Genomic DNA, 10,582 nt, shown 5'->3' on the forward strand with positions numbered 1-10,582 from the left:
TTTCTAATTACCAAAATGCCCCTATTTGAGTCAAAAGACCAATAAACACTCTCTACTATTCCTCTTCACCGTGTCATCTCCTCCATGAGAGTCAACCATGAGCTTTTGATGTGTCTTCACCATTTTTCATTCAACTTCTTGATTCATCAACCTACCTATAGAATTAAAGACCAAAGCTAGAGTAGCCTCTCTTAATCAGCAATTCTTATTCTCCAAATCTTCCATTTGTCAACACAATTAAGCTGAGTTGTTGAATTCATAGAGCACCAAGGCCTCTATAAATAGTTGTCAATTCATCCTCAAATGCAATACAATTCAGATTAACCTTCAATTTCTAAACCACCATTAAAACCCTCTTAAACAAGATAAATTTCTGAAAAATTACCAAAACCACCACATTAACCACCATTGCCGCCCCTTTCTATCGAAAAATCACCACTGTCAACCACCCAGATCTGCTCACTCTTCGACTCCGGTCACAGTCGAACCGCCCAACAGACTCACCTCCCCTGTTTTCCTTTCGAGCTCCACGGCGCTGCTTCTGTTGTTTGTGCCTTTGCTTTGGTAAGTAACAACGACCAATTGACCAATTGTTGTGAAGCTTTGGTTATATAAGCTCTTCTAGGCCCATTTGCCTTTAGCCCATTAAAGAGTACCCAAGTATTACTACTCTCGTTATAATACGGAGTACTTTGTGAAAACAAACTTTAACTATTCTAATAATTTGTTATAATTTGTATTCTTTCACCAACTGTCAACATATTTTCGTTGACTTAATGTCATTTTTTTTTATTAATAATGTTTTATAGGTAATTGATTTATGAAGTTAATAACTATATTTCTAGCAGAAATTAGTAATTTTTAAAGTATTCTTGTTTTAATGCTAAATCCGATAATTCAATATTTTAAAGAAATCGGACTAGCTCAGAAGGAACGAGTTGAGGAAACGGAGTAACGAACTACAAATTAAGGTAACGACTATTGCTAGTACCTGCAAATCCCTTCTAAATGAGATTATAAAATTACGACGTTACATTTTATTTAATTATTTTTATCGTGTTTTATGATTTGCGGCAAAGAGCTATAAACTATTTCATATTTATATGATATTTATGAGAATCATGAAACAGTTATGTTTTATTGATCACCTGATCTCAAGAGATATTTTACTTCAACTGAAGTACAGAGATTGAGAATTATAAAACTCATTAAAACATGATAAATAAAAGTGAAAGACCTAGTTTTGTTGGCAGTATCAGTTCACAGGTTACAGTTCACAGTTTACAGTTTCGGTCATGCATGTACCCAGGGGCACATGCCCACAGTTGAGCACGGGCTCTTATGGACACCGGTCCATCGTGGAAGACGTTCCACCAGTTTATACTTGCCAACAACTAGCATGTTAATAAAGAAAAGGTTACAAATAAACTAATATGATGTTTTATTAAATGTTTTATGATATTCTATTCTCCCTGTTTTAGTAATTAAAATGAGTTGAAATGATTTTACGTTACTAGAATAGTACGTTACTGAGTCTTCGGCTCACCGTTTTGTTTTATGTTTTAGGTGCCGACCGGGGCGACGCATGCGAATAGTGGCAAGGATTTCGTCTTATTAGGGTTCACCTAGTTTAAGCTTAATTTGTACTAAGTTCAAGTAAGAATTTTCTACTAAGTTATGTAAGCCACTTTTGAATTTTAATATAGAACATAGTTATATTGGTTTAATAAAAGTATTATGAGGATAATAGCCTTGTAATTCCCAAGACGGAGTTAGGGCGGTAATGTCCCGGCCGAATTAAGGTAATTCCGCTGCTTAATTACTTGAATTAGAGGTCGGGGCGTTACAGATTAGTGGCCGATCAACAACCTCCCCGATTAAACCCCACATCCAAAAATCTAAACAAAGTCGGATCTTTTTTTAAAGTAATAATTGTACATTTATGAATTAAGTAATCATTCCTTTTTTTTGCATTCACTTTTATTCAATGTATTTTTTATTGTAAAAGGAATATATAGGCTTATATGAAAAGATATTACATAAGTTGTAGTTGGTTAAGATGGTAAGAAGTATAACTTTTAACAAAGAGGTTTGGTGTTCGATCCTTGTTAGATGTTTTTTGGTTGTAATGACGTGTCATGATGTTAATTAGTAGTGACGTGGCGTAATAAAGAGAGGTCTACGTGACACGTATACGTTCTCCAAAACGCCTTTTAATATATTAGTATAGATAGATTGGTTAAGTACCTTTTGTCCTCATTATTATTATGTTTGTTTACTTTTAGTATCTTGTAATTTTGATAAGCATCTCTTAAATGTAAATGTTTTTATTTTCTCTATTTTTATTAATTTAAACAAGGTCGATTACGTTTATTATAATGTTTTCAGTTTTATCAAAAATCTGACATTGAGAAAATGGAAAAGATTTAATATCTCAATGGAAAAGTGTGAGAGATTAAATACTCCAATGAATTTAATTGGTTAAAATAATCCTTACATAAATTTTGATAAAATATTAAAACAATTATGTGATAATATAAAAGAAAATGTAAAAAATATTTTGGGAACCCTGAAGTCCTGAAATGAAATACGTAAAGAACATTTTGGGACGGAGGAGGAACTTTTCATTAATTTGATTTAACTTTTATTTCGTGTACACACTTGTAAGTAAATACAAGTAAGAATTTGGGCAGACTTCAAACGAGGAAGTCTTGCTCCATAATGGCTTGTGTCCGATCTGGACACAAGTGGGTGCTTATTGGTATTTTCACCGAAATAAAGGGAGAGGCCCACATGTGTAAAACGGAGTCCGTTTGCTTTGCTGGCCAAAATTTCAGATTTCAAAAATTTTGAATTTGAAGGAGCTCAGGTATTTAATACTCACAATGTACTCTCTCTCTCCTCCTTGTTATTCTCTCTCCTCCTTCAAAGCAGTCGAGGTTCCATTTGTGCTCCTCCTTCTATCCAATTTCGCGGCGAAAGTGTTCTGCGCAAAAAATTCACACCTCCATTTTCAAGACGAGCTAGGATTGTTCGTTAATTTGGTGAATTCGTGATAAGAAATTGCGCTGGAGGAAGAATTATTTGTCATCAAGAGGTAAAACCCTAAAACCCAAATCGAAATTTTAAAAAGTTAATGTATTTAGGCTTATTGGAGGGTTTAGGGTTGTAATCCTAATTGTTAAAGTCGTCTAATTTTAAGAATTTCTGGCTTTCAGTTAGTTAGGGTTTCTGGTTTAATTGCTGCATGTTTTAGTTCGTTTATTAATAATCGTTTTTTAATATTTGTTTAGGGTTTTGTAGGCTGTTGGTGGAATTAGGAGTATGAATAATGGTTGTTTTGTAACTGGGTTTTGATATTTGAACAAATTTGGTATATTTGATGTCGCCTAAATTTTGGAAATTTGTTAAAAATAGTGTTGATAATATGGAGAATAGTACTTAAAATATAGAATTATTTTTAAAAAGGATCATAATTTTATATTGATCCTAAAATGGTACTGAAAGTGTTTGACAGTTTGGTATCGCAAATGAGATTTGGATTGGTAGATTTGTACCAAAATGGGTCTAATTACTGGTCTAATTATGTGTGGATGTTTATATGTGTGCATTTTAAAAAGAAAGTAATTGCAGTGTGAAGTTTTTGAATGTTGTGAATTTCTTGTGTTTAGTTTACGTTGTTATTGTAGTCATTAAGTTTTATAATTTTGTAGGAAAATGGGTAAACGTAATGCTCCACTTCCAAAGGAGAAAAAAACAGAGGAAGACGTTGTTAAGGGAAATGGCGTGTCTACAAGGGCAGGAGCACGAACGGTAATTAGTACAAGAATGCTATTGTATTAAATAGAAGAATCCAATTCTAATCCAATTCTATTTTTAATATTCAGACATAAGTAAACTTGTTGTGTTGTGTGTGTAGAGAACAACTGCATGTGGACTAAAGGCAGTGGAAGGTTCTTCCAGTGGAAAGAAGAGAAAATTCTATGATGCGGAGACTAGTGGAGAGGAGGAGCCACGTACAGAGAGCAACGATGACGAGGACGTCGTTAGTATTCATAACTTAACCACTACTATTAGACCGAAGGTTTGTTGAATTGTTAACTACCTATTTCATGGATATCTATTTTGTGATTGAAAGTACATTAATCAGAACAAATGTTTATGATCAATTCTTACATGGTTTTGATTTAGTGGGCATTGTTGTATGCATCTTAGTTGAGTGTAGGTGCTCAGGTGAAGAAATCGGAGACTGTTGTGTCCACCAGGCTGAGGAAAGGCATGCATGAGAATGATAGGATTGAGGTGTTTTCAAAGTTGGTGTCACTGTTGGATGACAGTCGAAGGGATTTAGTTAGAAAAATGGGGTTTGGAGCCCTCCTCACCGTGAAACTGCGCAACCTGTCCCCGGAATTTGCCTACTGGTTAGTGACCAGGGTAGATGGTGCTAATGGGGTGTTTTATGGTGGGGGCGATATGGAATTCAACCTGGATCCCATCCAATTTAACTGTGTTTTGGGGCTGCCTATGGGTACTCAGCCTGTACCATCTCTTAATGGAAACCTAGACACACGCCATAGGAATATAGCAGACCATATTGTTCAGATGTATGGGGATAGTGGTGGGGTTTCTGTTCAGAAAGCTTGGGAATTTGCAGTTGGGATGAGGGATGGACAGGGTAAGGCGGTGGCTACTATTGTCCCAATTGTAACAAGAGAGGAGGAATTTGAATTTAGAATAGCCTTTATGATTGTTATACTGGAGCTGGTGTTGTGCCCAAGCACAGACGGGTTTACCTTGGCGGGAAGGTTGTTACCTGCCGCATCGGTAGCACCGGAGTCAAATTCATATGATTGGTGCACGTTCTGTTTAGAGTGGCTAAAGATATGGTGCAAAATGTTTGCACATCAGTTTGATCAGCATGGAGTTGTTTCTGGATTGGGGGGCTGCAGCCTATTTTTGACGGTTGGTATAACTGAAAATATTTTTATTTATTGTGTATAATTTTGCAAAGCTCTTATTTGATTCTGAAGCAAGTTGGTTAATGTTGTAGGTGTTCTACCTGGACCACCTGAATGTTGTTCCTAGGCAATGGTATGTTATGCCGAGGGTGGCTGTGTGGTCCCAATCTGATGTGGATGCCCTGATAGAGGCAGACAAGAAAGCTGGAGGTGACTATGGAAGAACTCAGGTGAGATGGAATACCAAAAATTTCTGTTGTGTTAGTAGTGATTCAGCAGTATAATGATTCATTCATATATGGACTGATGTTTTATTTTGATGTTCCACAACCAGTCTGTTGATGTTGCTTACGGCCAGAGACACCATCCTCGATTGCCAAGAGATAAGCGGGGTTCCTACATTTCAAAAGAGGTTTAATCTATTGTTTCTAATCCAATTTGGTTTAATTAGATTATTAGTTGATTAGTTTATAAGTTTCTGGCTTCTGTCCCGCGCGCGCACTAGATATTCTAATTGTGTGCTTGGAATAAAATTTGTATATAGGTTCTGAATGTTTTAACAAGCCGATTTGAGAGAATCGAGGAGCAAATGCACAACCAATGAGAGGTTTTAAGAAGTATGAAACTTGATTTGTCAAGAATAGTAGGGGTGAGGGAACAAGATAGTGGGTTGAAGGACACTCAAAGTGGAGGTACAAGTGGTGGTAGTGTGGGTGGTGTGGCTGTTTGCCCTGCTCTCGGAGGTACGCAGACAATGAGGCCGACCACAATCCCTACGGCCACTGCACAGCAGTTTGGAGGTCCGTCGCCGGTGGGTTTTGCACCGGCCTTTGGTTCAGCTCGGGGTTTTGGCACCCGAGGCTTTGGGTTCCCTCCTCCTTCCACTTCAGTCTCTCCAGTTTTGGTGAGTGATCCTATAACCCCTGGTCCTTCTTCTGCGGTTACCTCAGATGTTCTTGGATTTTTGGCTCCCTCTTCCTCTGATTGTTCTGTCCCTACGAAATCTATGACCACGCTACAGACTGAAGTACAATCTCCTGCTCAGAAGCCGGTACATTTTCTTACACTACTGTGAATGAACAATCCAAGATATACTTATCTTAGATAATTTTAATGTTGGGTTATATACATATCCAAATTGCACAGGTAATCACCACTGAAATTTTAAAGGGAGTTTCACCTCTTAGGAGCTCCCGGAAGAGTCGTACTGATATGGAGAAGGAATTGGTTGCTTTCATCAAGGAGTGCCAGGGAAATAGCAAGTAAATGTCAAACTTTTTAGTAAATTATGATTATTAATGTATTTGTATTTTGTTAATGTTTACAAGTTTTAACTTGGAATACGACAGTTGATTATCCTTCAATTGATCAATATATGCAGGGATGAAGGACCAGAGTTGATTGAGTTCGATGGTTTATGTCTAAGCAAATATCAGATGTATCGAATGGTAGCAATGGATGAGTATGCGGGGATAGAATACGTCAAAGTGGCTAGTAAGATGTATACTAGCAGGTGGAAGGCAGAATTGGGTGCCGGTAGAGGACGAAGTGTAATGCTTGAACCTAGTTTCGGGGTTAGTTTTCAGACGTATTTCTCATCTATGTTATCATGATCTGATAATTTTTTTGTAAACGTATCTTGAGGTAATTAGTACACCTTCTAATTGTGGCAGGTTAAGGTACAAACAAACGAACCCCCTCAGTCTCTTGTAGCCCCATTCGGTGCCCCCTTTGAAAACCTCGTCATTCGGGAAATGTTTGTGGTATGTGAGATAACATCACATTCTAAATTAAATACATTTGTGATAATTATATGTAAATTTTTAATTTACCATTTAACTTATCGTATCTATTTTGCAATTCATGTCAGGTTGTAGTACCCGTGTTGCACATGTACTTCACACTTCCACCGCACACACGTTGGTATTGTGTTGCATTATCCATGAAGGATAAGCGGATTTGGGTCCTTGATCCTACATCAGACGAGCCTTTGTCTGAGCACGGTCGTCTGATTAGCCACATGGTAATGATTGTATCTAAAAACATTTAATAATTATCGCATACATTTCATACATATGATTGACTTGTTATTCTTGTAGTTGAAGTACTTGGACACCCTGTTTTACTCTAAAGACGAGTCATGGGTAAAGGATGGACTGAGTGGATGGGGGTTGACCTTGTTTCTGTCCCACCAAGCGATGAGTAAGTAACCCAACGCAATCGCTTCGCGTAAATATAAGTTGGTTTGTTTATATAAGGATTATATGGTTTGATCACTGTAATGCAGTGTGTCAAGTTGTGTTGTAATGCTAGCATGGATAAAGGACATAGTCCAACGCAACAAAATTTCTCCCACATTCCAACCGGTACGTTCATTTAGTTCCATGTGTTTAGTTGTGTGTGTTCTTGAAAACAATAGTCCTGTAGTAATGCTATCATATTTATTTGCTATCATCATCAGGGTGCAATAGAGGATGCAAGGGTATCATTTGTTGTTGATGACATCTTGTGCGAGTTGAATGTGAGGAGACCTGAGGTGTACGACCTTATTTCTGGGAGGCAAGTCCGTGTGTAGACCGTGTTTACGTGCTTGAACTTAAGTTTTTGGATGTATTTCGGCAACTCTGTTGCATTTGAATTCTGGTACTTAGTTTGGAAGTTAGTTTGGAAGTTTGTGTGGAAGTTAGTTTATGACCAAACATTTGATGTTGTATGTTTATATTTCTACTGTGAACTAAGGGGTCTTTTGTTTTAAAGGAATCCAGGTAGAAATAAGATATTTATGCGCCAATTAAGATCCCTGATTTGTAGTTATGTATGAAATCAATCAGATAAATGAACACAAGTGGTGAAATGCACACAGGTAGTGAAATGCAGGTCAACTTTGGTATATGACATTTGTCAACTTTGGTATATGTCATTTGTCAACTTTGGTATGAGTATGACATTTGCCAACTTGGCTTTGGTACAGTTCATGTAGTCCTAAATTCAAGTTTGGTACAATGCATTTAACCAGAACTTTGACTTTGGTACGTTTTCATGTCGTAACAGAACTTCGATTTGGTACATTAAATGTAGCCAGAACATCGAATTTGGTACATTAGATGTACCAAGAACTTCGACTTCAAGTCAACTTACATTTTCATTTGACCCAACCCATTATATTTGCTACACTTTTGGTGGTGATAATAAGATTTTAAAGTTGCCAAACTTCGTACACTTCTTATTTGGTACCACCACTTACATAATAGGCAAATAATAAAACACTTACAAAGAAAAGAGTTAAGTAAACGATAATAATCCAAAATCAACTAACAAGACCCTTAGATATAAATTATCCGCATAGCAGTAAACTATCCCAAATGAAGTGAATTATCCAAAAGCAGCAGTAAACATTACCACCAAAAAATCCGACACAAATCTTAAACATTAGATAATCCGGCTAATAAACAGTTTCCAAGAGTTACATAATATTACTACGAGAATCATCAGATGCCTTTCAAGTACAGGTGATTGCTGACAATGCTTCATCCTTTGCTTCATTAAATTCCGAGAGAAAGGATTCCATTAGTAGCGCTTTTCGAGCCACAACAATATTTTCCTACAACGATGAATGAATGGTAATAAGGAGCAATAGTTTGTAGGCTACCATATATATATGAGGGCTAAATACAAAGTCACTTACCATTCCATATCTTAATACGATACGAGCGGCCGATGACTTTATCCATCCCAACATTAGTACGCCGCAGCTATGACTGCAAGAAAACTAGTTGTGATTAAACGGGGGAATAAAATTGAAATGACACATAGAATGATTTAAATCCTCTGGTTCACATACTTGTCGGTGTTGTTCATAAGCTCGACTAGTTGTCTTCCCCAACTACCCATTGTGCCTAGTTCCCACTGGGGGTCATGGACATTTAACATCGTGTCGATGGCCGGGATCTGTGATGTAAAGCATTCACATCAACCCCAGAAATTGTAGTTTGTAAATGACAATCGGCGTAAAAACTTTGGAAGCAAAACATACCATATTTTTCAGAATAGACTTATGCTTCTCTTCGGGGTTGGGGTACATAGTATCCATGAACCATATGGTCTTCTCCTTCAACTCAAATGCAGCACACCACCAATGGTCATCGTCCAATACAGGAACAAAAATCTGATTCCATCATATTACCACAGGAATTATTAGTTATTTGTTTATTCAGAGAACATGTGAAAGGAGAATGTTAAAACTAGGAAAAATACCACACAAATCTGGGATGCAGTTATGTCACGAAGCGGTTGGCCGTGCTTCTTTGCCAGATGTTCAAAAGGATCCTTATTCGTAATTACCCTCAACTGTAATATAAAATGATGTTCAATAAATATATTCTGGTGTAAACCCTAAACACCTAAAACTTAAAAATGTGATTTTAATAATTAAAAATGTGATTTAAGAATTCAAACTTAAAAGTGTGATTTAAATAATAAAAAATGTGATCTAAGGCGTAATAATTCAATTCAAGGCGTAATTACCGCAAATGTTGGGTCAAGCATAATTCTCCGACTCTTGCCTTCGTAATCCATTGCCCACTTTTTCATATACATCTCCGAAGCCATCCTTACATAGTCAGCACTGACCCTCGCTCTTGTATGCAAGACCCCATAGCAGTCTCTTTGGGTTGCACTCCTGCCATTGCAGGTAATCATGACTTGTCCTAGACTGCAAAACAGAACTGCTTTAGTTAAGGTATTAAATGGGATCATATTCTTATAAGTTGATTAACTTACTTAGCCTCGTCTCTCAAATCTTTCCATCTCTTAACGAACGCAGTGATGTCATTAACCGGACCTGTGACCCTTTGGTTTGTACCAGACACGAAATCTCCCGAAAATACTGCTGCAGATGGAATATGAGTTCGGTGTCCTAAACTCCTCCTCCTCCTTGGTCCTCCTCCAGCAGCGGCCTCTTCATTGTCACGCGCATCCTCATTCAACTCCTCATCATTGTCACGCGCATCCTCATTCAACTCCTTACTAGTCAATGGGTCGTCCTGATTCAACTCCTTATTGTTCACAGGATCATTCTCGTTATTGGCATGACACTCTTCATTACGTTGTGCTAATACGGATTGAAGAGATTCATTTGCAACTTTGCCAATGACATCAGTAAAGGATACTTGATGGTGATTGTCAATGTGCAACAAATCGTCGACAGCGGCCATCTTCTTGTTGATCTCTTGTTGCTCTGTTTGGGTTCTTTGTGAGGTTGGATTGATTATCCTTGGACTTCCCATTTGCTCAAGAGACGTGAATGGTTGATTCAAACCAAGATCAAGATCTTGTACATTGTCAGCAAAATGATGAGCCGGAGAATGGATATGGAACTGGTCATGTATGGGAAAGCCAAAGGGTCTTGTGTTGTCCCGTGCCGTTTGCAACTTATCAATCTTCTCCTCCAGCCTCTCTAGGTAAGGTGTGATCAACTTCATAATCTGTACCATGTATGGAAGATGACCAAATTTTAGTGTGTATACTCGAACGATTTATACAATGTAAAAATATAAATGCGTAGATGAATCACATACATTATTTACTAGCCTTGTATCCTCGCAATCCTCATCTTCCTGCGAGAT

The 10,582-nt window shown here is 37.4% G+C and overlaps 2 protein-coding genes and 1 long non-coding RNA gene across 3 annotated transcripts; all 3 read left to right on the plus strand.

The window, feature by feature from the left end:
• The first annotated feature begins 229 nt into the window (after positions 1-229).
• Positions 230-2,170, plus strand: LOC130463901 (uncharacterized). The gene is made up of 3 exons (XR_008924119.1): positions 230-564; positions 912-971; positions 1,567-2,170. It is a non-coding gene; the product is annotated as an uncharacterized lncRNA (long non-coding RNA).
• A 715-nt stretch (positions 2,171-2,885) lies between these two features.
• On the plus strand, positions 2,886-5,269 carry LOC130463151 (uncharacterized). The gene is made up of 5 exons (XM_056832198.1): positions 2,886-2,983; positions 3,714-3,813; positions 3,920-4,084; positions 4,216-4,962; positions 5,051-5,269. The coding sequence occupies exons 1-5, from the start codon at positions 2,886-2,888 to the stop codon at positions 5,240-5,242; spliced, it is 1,302 nt and encodes a 433-aa protein (XP_056688176.1). The 3' UTR covers positions 5,243-5,269.
• A 275-nt stretch (positions 5,270-5,544) lies between these two features.
• On the plus strand, positions 5,545-6,571 carry LOC130463152 (uncharacterized). The gene is made up of 4 exons (XM_056832199.1): positions 5,545-5,862; positions 5,980-6,009; positions 6,105-6,220; positions 6,340-6,571. The coding sequence occupies exons 1-4, from the start codon at positions 5,578-5,580 to the stop codon at positions 6,569-6,571; spliced, it is 663 nt and encodes a 220-aa protein (XP_056688177.1). The 5' UTR covers positions 5,545-5,577.
• The last annotated feature ends 4,011 nt before the right edge of the window (positions 6,572-10,582 follow it).

The sequence above is a fragment of the Spinacia oleracea genome, chromosome 6, assembly GCF_020520425.1.
Source record: "Spinacia oleracea cultivar Varoflay chromosome 6, BTI_SOV_V1, whole genome shotgun sequence".
Lineage (NCBI taxonomy): Eukaryota > Viridiplantae > Streptophyta > Magnoliopsida > Caryophyllales > Amaranthaceae > Spinacia > Spinacia oleracea.

What these genes read in the sequence shown, in the direction of transcription:
- LOC130463151 (XM_056832198.1), top strand. Translation starts at nt 2,886, where the DNA reads ATGTACTCTCTCTCTCCTCCTTGTTATTCTCTCTCCTCCTTCAAAGCA. An exon ending in TCCAATTTCGCGGCGAAAGT is followed by an intron (nt 2,984 to 3,713) that starts GTTCTGCGCAAA and finishes ATAATTTTGTAG; the next exon opens with GAAAATGGGTAAACGTAATG. An exon ending in GCTGCAGCCTATTTTTGACG is followed by an intron (nt 4,963 to 5,050) that starts GTTGGTATAACT and finishes TTAATGTTGTAG; the next exon opens with GTGTTCTACCTGGACCACCT.
- LOC130463152 (XM_056832199.1), top strand. Translation starts at nt 5,578, where the DNA reads ATGAAACTTGATTTGTCAAGAATAGTAGGGGTGAGGGAACAAGATAGT. An exon ending in CTTCAGTCTCTCCAGTTTTG is followed by an intron (nt 5,863 to 5,979) that starts GTGAGTGATCCT and finishes ACCACGCTACAG; the next exon opens with ACTGAAGTACAATCTCCTGC. An exon ending in AATCTCCTGCTCAGAAGCCG is followed by an intron (nt 6,010 to 6,104) that starts GTACATTTTCTT and finishes CAAATTGCACAG; the next exon opens with GTAATCACCACTGAAATTTT.